Below are 13,747 nucleotides of genomic sequence, written 5' to 3' on the forward strand. Positions count from 1 at the left end.
TCTACCAACTGAGAGATAAGAGATAGCTCTGAATCCACGATATGGCAGAGGTTGAAAAGCCATAACACCATTTTTTTTTAACAACAGGTTATGGTCAATAATATCAAAGGCTGCACTGAAATCTAACAGTACAGCTCCCACAATCTTATTATTATGAATTTCTTTCAACCAATCATCAGTCATTTGTGTCAGTGCAGTACATGTTGAGTGCCCTTCTCTATAAGCATGCTGAAAGTCTGTTGTTCATTTGTTTACAGAGAAACAGCATTGTATTTGGTCAAACACCATTTTTTCCAACCGTTTGCTAAGAGCTGGCAGCAAGCTTATAGGTCTGCTGTTAGAGCCAGTAAAGGCCGCTTTACCACTCTTGGCTTCCCTCCAGGCCTGATGACAAAGACTTTCCTCTAGGCTCAGATTAAAAATATGACAGATAGGCGTGGCTATAGAGTCAGCTACCATCCTCAGTAGCTTTCGATGGAAAGCTGTCAATGTTAGGAGTTTTGTCATTATTGATCGATAACAATAATCTTTCCACCTCTCCCACACTAACTTTACAAAATTCTGGCTTGCAATGCTTTTCTTTAATTATTAGTTTTTTTTATGCATGAATACAATTGCTCACTGTTCGTTGTTGGCATTTCCTGCCTAAGTTTGCCCACTTTGCCAATTAAATAATCATTATAATAATTGGCAACATCAAATGGTTTTGTGATGAATAAGCCATCTGATTTGAATAAAGATGGAGTTGAATTTGTCTTTCTGCCCAAAGTCTTTTTCCATCATTCTTTTGTTTTACATTTTAGTCATTTAGCAGACGCTCTTATCCAGAGCAACTTACAGTAGTGAATGCATACATTTCATACATTTTTTTCCGTACTGGTCCCCCGTGGGAATCGAACCAACAACCCTGGTGTTGCAAACACCATGCTCTACCAACTGAGCCACATTGATCTTGGCTTCATAATACAGTTTCTTCTTCTTTTTGTTGAGTTTAGTCACATAATTTCTCAATTTGCAGTAAGTAAGCCAGGTAAGCATGGTACTGGTCCATTTATCATAGGGCACAATTACCTACTGTGTAGTTGTAGAACATGATGTTGTTTTTTTCTCCCTCCCTGGTTCAGTATGTGTTTAAGACCGAGCCATACACATCCTCTACCACGAGAACAGTTCACGAGGAGCTGGCCAAAGCCATGACTGCAATTCTAAAGCCTTCCACAGACTTCCTCACCAGCAACAAATTGCTCAAGGTAATGAACAGCACAGCAATAGAGTGAAGAAGGGTTTTCTGGACATTTACATCAAGTTTCATGTTTGCATTGATTTGTATTTGTTTCTGTATCTCTGTTTCGTAGTACTCGTGGTATTTCTTCGAAGCCTTAGTGAAGTCCATGGCACAGTACTTGATTGAGAGCAGTAAAGTGAGGGTAAGTCTGTTGTGACACTTGACTAAGCCAAGTCTTCATTTTTACTATGATATAAATGTCAGCTTATCAGTCTGAGCTCCGAACATGCGCAGCAATGTGGGCTGCCACAGTCCTCACACAGAATAAAGCACAGCCATGTCTCATAACTAACCATCACTTCAATGCTATCCACAGCAGTCTCCCCTAACCAAGCATAGCCCTGAGTTTCCTCCCTGGCATGGCCATGTATAATCAGGAACCATTACTCTCCCTCAGGAGTTTGCCACACTGAACAGAGGAAACAGGACATTTCCATTAAGGGTTGCTCCCTCTACTGTGGTTCTGTGGTGGCTCACTGGGATGGCCTCTCTCTAGGAATAGCTGTGGTGGGGTCAGAAACACAACCTGGGATGGCCTCTCTCTAGGAATAGCTGTGGTGGGGTCAGAAACACAACCTGGGATGGCCTCTCTCTAGGAATAGCTGTGGTGGGGTCAGAAACACAACCTGGGATGGCCTCTCTCTGGGAATAGCTGTGGTGGGGTCAGAAACACAACGTGGGATGGCCTCTCTCTAGGAATAGCTGTGGTGGGGTCAGAAACACAACATCAATGTGTTGTTGGAAGTGTGTAGCTCCTCGAGGACCAAATTGAAGTGTTGCATAGTACTTTCATATGTTACCTTCTGGGCACTTCTGGAATCCTAACGCAAAATCAATATCACAGTAACAGCTGTGACAGTAACAACAGTAACAGCTGTGACAGTAACAACTCTGATAGTAACAGCTGTGACAGTAACAGGTGACAGTAACAGCTGTGACAGTAACAACTCTGATAGTAACAACTGTGACAGTAACAACTCTGATAGTAACTTCTGTGACAGTAACAGCTGTGACAGTAACAACAGTAACAACTCTGACAGTAACAGCTGTGACAGTAACAGCACTGACAGTACAACTCTGATAGTAACAGCTGTGACAGTAACAACTCTGATAGTAACAGCTGTGACAATGACAGCTGTGACAGTAACAACAGTAACAACTCTGATAGTAACAACTGTGACAGTAACAGCTGTGACAGTAACAACTGTGATAGTAACAGCTGTGACAGTAACAACTGTGACAGTAACAGCTGTGACAGTAACAGCGCTGACAGTAACAGCTCTGACAGTAACAGCTGTGACAGTAACAACTGTGATAGTAACAGCTGTGACAGTAACAACTGTGACAGTAACAGCTGTGACAGTAACAGCTGTGACAGTAACAGCTCTGATAGTACCAGTGCTGACAGTAACAACTCTGACAGTAACAGCTGTGACTGTAACAGCTGTGATAGTAACAACTGTGACAGTAACAGCTGTGATAGTAACAACTGTGACAGTAACAGCTGTGACAGTAACAGCTGTGACAGTAACAGCTCTGATAGTAACAGTGCTGACAGTCACAACTCTGACAGTAACAGCGCTGACAGTAACAGCTCTGATAGTAACAGTGCTGACAGTAACAACTCTGACAGTAACAGCGCTGACAGTAACAGCTGTGATAGTAACAACTGTGACAGTAACAGCTGTGACAGTAACAGCGCTGACAGTAACAGCTCTGATAGTAACAGTGCTAACAGTAACAGCTGTGACAGTAACAGCTCTGATAGTAACAGCTCTGATAGTAACAGTGCTGACAGTAACAGCTGTGACAGTAACAGCGCTGACAGTAACAGCTCTGATAGTAACAGTGCTGACAGTAACAACTCTGACAGTAACAGCGCTGACAGTAACAGCTGTGATAGTAACAACTGTGACAGTAACAGCTGTGACAGTAACAGCGCTGACAGTAACAGCTCTGATAGTAACAGTGCTAACAGTAACAGCTCTGATAGTAACAGCTCTGATAGTAACAGTGCTGACAGTAACAGCTCTGATAGTAACAGCTCTGATAGTAACAGTGCTGACAGTCACAACTCTGACAGTAACAGCGCTGACAGTAACAGCTGTGACAGTAACAGCTGTGACAGTAACAGTGCTGACAGTAACAACTCTGACAGTAACAGCTGTGACAGTAACAGCTGTGACAGTAACAGCTGTGACAGTAACAGCTGTGACAGTAACAGCGCTGACAGTAACAACTCGTTTCTCAGCTGTCCAGGAACCAGCGTTTCTCGGCCGGTTTCCACTACACGGTGGAGACCCTGGTCAACATGATGATGCCCCACATCACCCAGAAGTACAAGGACAACTTGGACGCAGCCCGCAACGCCAACCACAGCCTGGCTGTCTTCATCAAGGTCAGCTGGCTCCATCTGATTGGCTAGACGGGCACACTTGGTCATCCTTGTACTCTACTGAAATAATCATTTTCTTCCTGTGTCCACAGCGCTGTTTGACCCTCATGGACAGAGGCTTTGTCTTCAAGCAGATCAACCACTACATCCACTGCTTTGTGCCTGGAGACCCCAGGGTAGTTCTCATGATGATATGATTATGTTGAGTTATTACAATACCATTCATATTTCCACCACTATACTTTAGGAGTAACACTTATGTACATGTATCTTGTTTTCAGACTCTGTTTGAGTTCAAGTTTGAGTTCCTGCGTGTCATATGTAACCACGAGCACTACATCCCCTTGAATCTGCCCATGCCTTTTGGAAATGGGAGGATACAGAGATTTCAAGGTGAGCAAAATAAAATATACAGTATGAAGGTATACCAGGGATGTATGAGATACTTCTATTGTACTAACCTAAAACCACAATGCTTTTATACAGTAATATGATGTTGGGAAAGCTGTCTGCCATGTGTTGTCTGCCATCCTGTCCATTTTAGTGTTCAAACAATCAAATGTATTTATAAAGCCCCTTTTACATCAGCCGATGTCACAGAGTGTTATACAGAAACCCAGCCTAAAACCCCAAACAGCAGGCAGTGCAGGTGTAGAAGCACGGTGGCTAGGAAAAACTCCCTAGAAAGGCACGAACCTAGGAAGAAACCTAGAGAGGAACCAGGCTCTGAGGGGTGGCCAGTCCTCTTCTGGCTGTGCCCCGTGGAGATTATAACAGAACATGGCCAAGATGTTCAAATGTCCATAAATGACCAGCAGGATCAAATAATATAAATCACAGTGGTTGTAGTGTTCCGAGTGTTTTAAATTGCTTTTCCATCTCATCAAACTCAAGTACACTACCTACAGTGCATTCAGGAAGTATTCAGACCCAGCTTGTCATAATGGGGTATTGTGTGTAGATTGCTGAGGAAATGTTTAATTTGATCAATTTCAGAATAAGACTGTAACGTAACAAAATGTGGAAAAAGTGAAGGGGTGTGAATTCATTCCTATTGCACTATATGCTGTCAAAGTTCTGATAGACCACTACCTATACTGTCCTGATAGACCCCTACCTATACTGTCCTGATAGACCCCTACCTATACTGTCCTGATAGACCACTACCTATACTGTCCTGATAGACCTATACTGTCCTGATAGACCCCTACCTATACTGTCCTGATAGACCCCTACCTATACTGTCCTGATAGACCTATACTGTCCTGATAGACCCCTACCTATACTGTCCTGATAGACCCCTACCTATACTGTCCTGATAGACCCCTACCTATACTGTCCTGATAGACCCCTACCTATACTGTCCTGATAGACCTATACTATCCTGATAGACCCCTACCTATGCTGTCCTGATAGACCTATACTGTCCTGATAGACCCCTACCTATACTGTCCTGATAGACCCCTACCTATACTGTCCTGATAGACCCCTACCTATACTGTCCTGATAGACCCCTACCTATACTGTCCTGATAGACCTATACTGTCCTGATAGACCCCTACCTATACTGTCCTGATAGACCCCCCTACCGCCGTGACCCTACCTCCGTCCTGATAGCCCACCTATACTGTCCTGATAGACCCCTACCTATACTGTCCTGATAGACCCCTACCTATACCGTCCTGATAGACCACTACCTATACTGTCCTGATAGACCTATACTGTCCTGATAGACCCCTACCTATACTGTCCTGATAGACCCCTACCTATACTGTCCTGATAGACCTATACTGTCCTGATAGACCCCTACCTATACTGTCCTGATAGACCCCTACCTATACTGTCCTGATAGACCCCTACCTATACTGTCCTGATAGACCTATACTGTCCTGATAGACCCCTACCTATACTGTCCTGATAGACCTATGCTGTCCTGATAGACCTATACTGTCCTGATAGACCCCTACCTATACTGTCCTGATAGACCCCTACCTATACTGTCCTGATAGACCCCTACCTATACTGTCCTGATAGACCACTACCTATACTGTCCTGATAGACCTATACTGTCCTGATAGACCCCTACCTATACTGTCCTGATAGACCCCTACCTATACTGTCCTGATAGACCTTACTGTCCTGATAGACCCCTACCTATACTGTCCTGATAGACCCCTACCTATACTGTCCTGATAGACCCCTACCTATACTGTCCTGATAGACCCCTACCTATACTGTCCTGATAGACCTATACTGTCCTGATAGACCTATACTGTCCTGATAGACCTATACTGTCCTGATAGACCCCTACCTATACTGTCCTGATAGACCCCTACCTATACTGTCCTGATAGACCCCTACCTATACTGTCCTGATAGACCTATACTGTCCTGATAGACCCCTACCTATACTGTCCTGATAGACCTATACTGTCCTGATAGACCTATACTGTCCTGATAGACCACTACCTATACTGTCCTAATGGACCTATACTGTCCTGATAGACCACTACCTATACTGTCCTGATAGACCCCTACCTATACTGTCCTGATAGACCTATACTGTCCTGATAGACCTATACTGTCCTGATAGACCCCTACCTATACTGTCCTGATAGACCCCTACCTATACTGTCCTAATGGACCTATACTGTCCTGATAGACCCCTACCTATACTGTCCTGATAGACCTATACTGTCCTGATAGACCTATACTGTCCTGATAGACCCCTACCTATACCGTCCTGATAGACCACTACCTATACTGTCCTGATAGACCTATACTGTCCTGATAGACCCCTACCTATACTGTCCTGATAGACCCCTACCTATACTGTCCTGATAGACCTATACTGTCCTGATAGACCCCTACCTATACTGTTCTGATAGACCCCTACCTATACTGTCCTGATAGACCCCTACCTATACTGTCCTGATAGACCTATACTGTCCTGATAGACCCCTACCTATACTGTCCTGATAGACCTATGCTGTCCTGATAGACCCCTACCAATACTGTCCTGATAGACCCCTACCTATACTGTCCTGATAGACCCCTACCTATACTGTCCTGATAGACCCCTACCTATACTGTCCTGATAGACCACTACCTATACTGTCCTGATAGACCTATACTGTCCTGATAGACCCCTACCTATACTGTCCTGATAGACCCCTACCTATACTGTCCTGATAGACCTATACTGTCCTGATAGACCCCTACCTATACTGTCCTGATAGACCCCTACCTATACTGTCCTGATAGACCCCTACCTATACTGTCCTGATAGACCCATACCTATACTGTCCTGATAGACCTATACTGTCCTGATAGACCTATACTGTCCTGATAGACCCCTACCTATACTGTCCTGATAGACCCCTACCTATACTGTCCTGATAGACCCCTACCTATACTGTCCTGATAGACCTATACTGTCCTGATAGACCCCTACCTATACTGTCCTGATAGACCTATACTGTCCTGATAGACCTATACTGTCCTGATAGACCACTATCTATACTGTCCTAATGGACCTATACTGTCCTGATAGACCACTACCTATACTGTCCTGATAGACCCCTACCTATACTGTCCTGATAGACCTATACTGTCCTGATAGACCTATACTGTCCTGATAGACCTATACTGTCCTGATAGACCCCTACCTATACTGTCCTGATAGACCCCTACCTATACTGTCCTGATATACCCCTACCTATACTGTCCTAATGGACCTATACTGTCCTGATAGACCCCTACCTATACTGTCCTGATAGACCTATACTGTCCTGATAGACCTATACTGTCCTGATAGACCCCTACCTATACCGTCCTGATAGACCACTACCTATACTGTCCTGATAGACCTATACTGTCCTGATAGACCCCTACCTATACTGTCCTGATAGACCCCTACCTATACTGTCCTGATAGACCTATACTGTCCTGATAGACCCCTACCTATACTGTCCTGATAGACCCCTACCTATACTGTCCTGATAGACCTATACTGTCCTGATAGACCCCTACCTATACTGTTCTGATAGACCCCTACCTATACTGTCCTGATAGACCCCTACCTATACTGTCCTGATAGACCTATACTGTCCTGATAGACCCCTACCTATACTGTCCTGATAGACCTATGCTGTCCTGATAGACCCCTACCAATACTGTCCTGATAGACCCCTACCTATACTGTCCTGATAGACCCCTACCTATACTGTCCTGATAGACCCCTACCTATACTGTCCTGATAGACCACTACCTATACTGTCCTGATAGACCTATACTGTCCTGATAGACCCCTACCTATACTGTCCTGATAGACCCCTACCTATACTGTCCTGATAGACCTATACTGTCCTGATAGACCCCTACCTATACTGTCCTGATAGACCCCTACCTATACTGTCCTGATAGACCCCTACCTATACTGTCCTGATAGACCCATACCTATACTGTCCTGATAGACCTATACTGTCCTGATAGACCTATACTGTCCTGATAGACCCCTACCTATACTGTCCTGATAGACCCCTACCTATACTGTCCTGATAGACCCCTACCTATACTGTCCTGATAGACCTATACTGTCCTGATAGACCCCTACCTATACTGTCCTGATAGACCTATACTGTCCTGATAGACCTATACTGTCCTGATAGACCACTATCTATACTGTCCTAATGGACCTATACTGTCCTGATAGACCACTACCTATACTGTCCTGATAGACCCCTACCTATACTGTCCTGATAGACCTATACTGTCCTGATAGACCTATACTGTCCTGATAGACCCCTACCTATACTGTCCTGATAGACCCCTACCTATACTGTCCTGATATACCCCTACCTATACTGTCCTAATAGACCTATACTGTCCTGATAGACCTATACTGTCCTGATAGACCCCTACCTATACCGTCCTGATAGACCACTACCTATACTGTCCTGATAGACCTATACTGTCCTGATAGACCCCTACCTATACTGTCCTGATAGACCCCTACCTATACTGTCCTGATAGACCTATACTGTCCTGATAGACCACTCCCTATACTGTCCTGATAGACCCCTACCTATACTGTCCTGATAGACCTATACTGTCCTGATAGACCCCTACCTATACTGTCCTGATAGACCCCTACCTATACTGTCCTAATGGACCTATACTGTCCTGATAGACCACTACCTATACTGTCCTGATAGACCCCTACCTATACTGTCCTGATAGACCTATACTGTCCTGATAGACCCCTACCTATACTGTCCTGATAGACCCCTACCTATACTGTCCTGATAGACCCCTACCTATACTGTCCTGATAGACCACTACCTATACTGTCCTGATAGACCCCTACCTATACTGTCCTGATAGACCTATACTGTCCTGATAGACCCCTACCTATACTGTCCTGATAGACCCCTACCTATACTGTCCTGATAGACCCCTACCTATACTGTCCTGATAGACCCCTACCTATACTGTCCTGATAGACCTATGCTGTCCTGATAGACCCCTACCTATACTGTCCTGATAGACCTATACTGTCCTGATAGACCCCTACCTATACTGTCCTGATAGACCTATACTGTCCTGATAGACCCCTACCTATACTGTCCTGATAGACCTATACTGTCCTGATAGACCTATACTGTCCTGATAGACCCCTACCTATACTGTCCTGATAGACCTATGCTGTCCTGATAGACCCCTACCTATACTGTCCTGATAGACCTATACTGTCCTAATAGACCCCTACCTATACTGTCCTGATAGACCCCTACCTATACTGTCCTGATAGACCTATACTGTCCTGATAGACCCCTACCTATACTGTCCTGATAGACCTATACTGTCCTGATAGACCTATACTGTCCTGATAGACCCCTACCTATACTGTCCTGATAGACCTATACTGTCCTGATAGACCCCTACCTATACTGTCCTGATAGACCTATACTGTCCTGATAGACCACTACCTATCAGGGAGGGAGGGAGGGAGAGGGAGAGAGAATTATTTGGGCCTCAAATAGTTCTTATTTCTTAGGAATGCGTCACTATAGCAATAGGATTGTCCCTGAGGCAATGGAACCAGTCTATTTAAGGTCAAACGTCGGCTCTGGCAAACATCAACTCAGTGCTGCAGTTCAAACATCAACTCAGTGCTGCAGTTCAAACATCAACTCAGTGCTGCAGTTCAAACATCAACTCAGTGCTGCAGTTCAAACATCAACTCAGTGCTGCAGTTCAAACATCAACTCAGTGCTGCAGTTCAAACATCAACTCAGTGCTGCAGTTCAAACATCAACTCAGTGCTGCAGTTCAAACATCAACTCAGTGCTGCTGTTGTGTTGTTGTTTACATCATAGCATATAGTTCACATTTGGGACGTTCTCCTAACGTCTGTCTCCTGTTTGTCCACCTCCCAGACCTCCAGTTGGACTACTCGCTGACAGACGACTTCTGTAAGAACCACTTCCTGGTTGGGCTGCTCCTGCGGGAGGTTGGCGGGGCCTTGCAGGAGTTCCGGGAGATCCGTCAGATATCCATCCACGTGCTCAAGAACCTGATGGTCAAGCACACTTTTGACGAGCGCTACACCTCCAAGGTAAGCAGCCCAGTCATCCCTGTCTCTTTCCTCTCTAGTCATTTAGAAATTCCTCATAAGGGAAAAGGAAGTTGATTTAATCAGATTATCTTTATTTCAGAGCCAGCAGGCTAGGTTGGCCACCCTTTACCTGCCCCTGTTTGGTCTGCTCCAGGAGAACGTCCACAGGCTCAACGTGAAGGAAGTTTCCCCATTCACCATCAACTACTCCAACAACGTAAGGCTTCTATCTAGTGGCTGGCTACGACAACAACTCAAATCAACAGCGTAAGGGTTCTATCTAGTGGCTGGCTACGACAACAACTCAAATCAACAGCGTAAGGGTTCTATCTAGTGGCTGGCTATGACCACAACTCAAATCAACAACGTAAGGGTTCTATCTAGTGGCTGGCTACGACCACAACTCAAATCAACAACGTAAGGGTTCTATCTAGTGGCTGGCTATGACCACAACTCAAATCAACAGCGTAAGGGTTCTATCTAGTGGCTGGCTACGACAACAACTCAAATCCCTAACTGCATAGACTTGACTAATGGTTCATTTTCCTTTCAGAATGGAAGAGATGATTCACTCTTGGGCAACACCGTGATGATGACGCCTCCAAGGTCCAGTACTTTTTTCGACAACAGTTTGCACAAGGATTTGTTTGGAGTCATCTCTGGCACCGGTGAGATTCAGTCTCCTTTTGGCACCGACGTGAGATTTAACTCATGTTGTCCAGTGGTGATTGAGGGACATGAGGGTCATATATTTAACCGTGCTGACGTTTCTATGTTCTTCAGCCTCCCCTCATGCATCCTCTACCCCCAACGTTAACTCTGTCCGCCACGCTGACTCCCGAGGCTCCCTAATCAGCACTGACTCTGGAAACAGCCTTCATGAGAAGAGCAACGATAAGAACAACTCTCTGGACAAGGTACCATTACTTAAAGATGATCATGTTACTTATTATTGGTCAAATCACTGCAGGCTGAGATCTGCTTGACATCAGTTACTGAGGGTGTAGCCAATGCCTGAGGACTGTAGCACATGGCTACTGCTGTGATGTTAGTCTGTTAGTGTTAGTCTGTTAGTGTTAGTCTGTTAGTGTTAGTCTGTTAGTGTTAGTCTGTTAGTCTGTTAGTGTTAGTGTTAGTCTGTTAGTGTTAGTCTGTTAAAGTTTGTCTGTTAGTGTTAGTCTGTTAGTCTGTTAGTGTTAGTGTTAGTCTGTTAGTCTGTTAGTGTTAGTGTTAGTCTGTTAGTGTTAGTCTGTTAGTCTGTTAGTGTTAGTCTGTTAGTGTAAGTCTGTTAGTGTTAGTGTTAGTCTATTTGTGTTAGTGTTAGTCTGTTAGTCTGTTAGTGTTAGTCTAGTTAGTGTTAGTCGGTTAGTGTTAGTCTGTTAGTCTGTTAGTGTTGGTCTGTTAGTGTTAGTGTGTTAGTGTTAGTCTGTTAGTGTTAGTCTGTTAGTGTTAGTGTGTTAGTCTGTTAGTGTTAGTCTGTTAGTGTTAGTGTGTTAGTCTGTTAGTGTTGGTCTGTTAGTCTGTTAGTGTTAGTCTGTTAGTGTTAGTGTGTTAGTCTGTTAGTGTTAGTGTGTTAGTGTTAGTCTGTTAGTGTTAGTCTGTTAGTCTGTTAGTGTTAGTCTGTTAGTGTGTTAGTGTTAGTCTGTTAGTCTGTTAGTGTTAGTCTGTTAGTGTTAGTCTGTTAGTGTTAGTCTGTTTGCCTGTTAGTGTTAGTCTGTTAGTGTTAGTCTGTTAGTGTTAGTCTGTTGGTCTGTTAGTGTTAGTCTGTTAGTGTTAGTGTTAGTCGGTTAGTGTTAGTCTGTTAGTGTTGGTCTGTTGGTCTGTTAGTGTTAGTCTGTTAGTGTTAGTCTGTTAGTGTTAGTCTGTTAGTCTGTTAGTCTGTTAGTCTGTTGGTCTGTTAGTGTTAGTCTGTTAGTGTTAGTCTGTTAGTCTGTTAGTCTGTTAGTGTTAGTGTGTTAGTGTTAGTCTGTTAGTCTGTTGGTCTGTTAGTGTTAGTCTGTTAGTGTTAGTCTGTTAGTGTGTTAGTGTTAGTCTGTTAGTGTTAGTCTGTTAGTGTTAGTCTGTTAGTGTTAGTCTGTTAGTCTGTTAGTGTTAGTCTGTTAGTGTTAGTGTTAGTCTGTTAGTGTTAGTCTGTTAGTCTGTTAGTGTTAGTCTGTTAGTGTTAGTCTGTTAGTCTGTTAGTGTTAGTCTGTTAGTGTTAGTCTGTTAGTGTTAGTCTGTTAGTGTTGGTCTGTTAGTGTTAGTCTGTTAGTGTTAGTCTGTTGGTCTGTTAGTGTTAGTGTGTTAGTGTTAGTCCTTTAGTGTTAGTCTGTTAGTGTTGGTCTGTTAGTGTTAGTCTGTTAGTGTTAGTCTGTTGGTCTGTTAGTGTTAGTGTGTTAGTGTTAGTCTGTTAGTGTTAGTCTGTTAGTGTTAGTCTGTTAGTGTTGGTCTGTTAGTGTTAGTCTGTTAGTGTTAGTCTGTTGGTCTGTTAGTGTTAGTGTGTTAGTGTTAGTCTGTTAGTGTTAGTCTGTTAGTGTTAGTGTGTTAGTGTTAGTCTGTTAGTCTGTTAGTGTTAGTCTGTTAGTGTTAGTGTGTTAGTCTGTTAGTGTTAGTCTGTTAGTGTTAGTGTGTTAGTCCTTTAGTGTTAGTCTGTTAGTGTTAGTCTGTTAGTGTTAGTCTGTTAGTGTTAGTCTGTTAGTCTGTTAGTGTTAGTCTGTTAGTGTTAGTCTGTTAGTGTTAGTCTGTTAGTGTTAGTCTGTTGGTCTGTTAGTGTTAGTCTGTTAGTGTTAGTCGGTTAGTGTTAGTCTGTTGGTCTGTTAGTGTTAGTCTGTTAGTGTTAGTCTGTTAGTCTGTTAGTGTTAGTGTGTTAGTCTGTTAGTGTTAGTCTGTTAGTGTTAGTCTGTTAGTGTTAGTCTGTTGGTCTGTTAGTGTTAGTCTGTTAGTGTTAGTCTGTTAGTGTTAGTCTGTTGGTCTGTTAGTGTTAGTCTGTTAGTGTTGGTCTGTTAGTGTTAGTGTGTTAGTGTTAGTCTGTTAGTGTTAGTCTGTTAGTGTTAGTGTGTTAGTGTTAGTCTGTTAGTCTGTTAGTGTTAGTCTGTTAGTGTTAGTGTGTTAGTCTGTTAGTGTTAGTCTGTTAGTGTTAGTGTGTTAGTCCTTTAGTGTTAGTCTGTTAGTGTTAGTCTGTTAGTGTTAGTCTGTTAGTGTTAGTCTGTTAGTCTGTTAGTGTTAGTCTGTTAGTGTTAGTCTGTTAGTGTTAGTCTGTTAGTGTTAGTCTGTTGGTCTGTTAGTGTTAGTCTGTTAGTGTTAGTCGTGTTAGTTGTTAGTGCTAGTCTGTTAGTCTGTTAGTGTTAGTCTGTTAGTGTTAGTCTGTTAGTCTGTTAGTGTTAGTGTGTTAGTCTGTTAGTGTTAGTCTGTTAGTGTTAGTCTGTTAGTGTTAGTCTGTTGGTCTGTTAGTGTTAGTCTGTTAGTGTTAG

The 13,747-nt window shown here is 43.5% G+C and overlaps 1 protein-coding gene across 3 annotated transcripts in view; it reads left to right on the forward strand.

Annotated features, from left to right (window-relative positions):
• Positions 1–13,747, forward strand: part of LOC106582455 (dedicator of cytokinesis protein 9) — a 192,014-nt gene that overhangs the window by 137,051 nt on the left and 41,216 nt on the right. For all 3 annotated transcript variants that reach the window (XM_014165582.3, XM_014165587.3, XM_082967226.1), the window contains exons 26-34: positions 1,125–1,250; positions 1,356–1,427; positions 3,537–3,683; positions 3,773–3,856; positions 3,962–4,073; positions 10,120–10,298; positions 10,399–10,515; positions 10,852–10,966; positions 11,082–11,215. In XM_014165582.3, the coding sequence (XP_014021057.2) occupies positions 1,125–1,250; positions 1,356–1,427; positions 3,537–3,683; positions 3,773–3,856; positions 3,962–4,073; positions 10,120–10,298; positions 10,399–10,515; positions 10,852–10,966; positions 11,082–11,215 (1,086 nt within the window). The remainder of the gene's footprint in view (positions 1–1,124; positions 1,251–1,355; positions 1,428–3,536; positions 3,684–3,772; positions 3,857–3,961; positions 4,074–10,119; positions 10,299–10,398; positions 10,516–10,851; positions 10,967–11,081; positions 11,216–13,747) is intronic.

Source organism: Salmo salar, chromosome 21 (genome assembly GCF_965601325.2).
Source record: "Salmo salar chromosome 21, fSalSal1, whole genome shotgun sequence".
In the NCBI taxonomy this organism is placed as follows: Eukaryota; Metazoa; Chordata; class Actinopteri; order Salmoniformes; family Salmonidae; genus Salmo; species Salmo salar.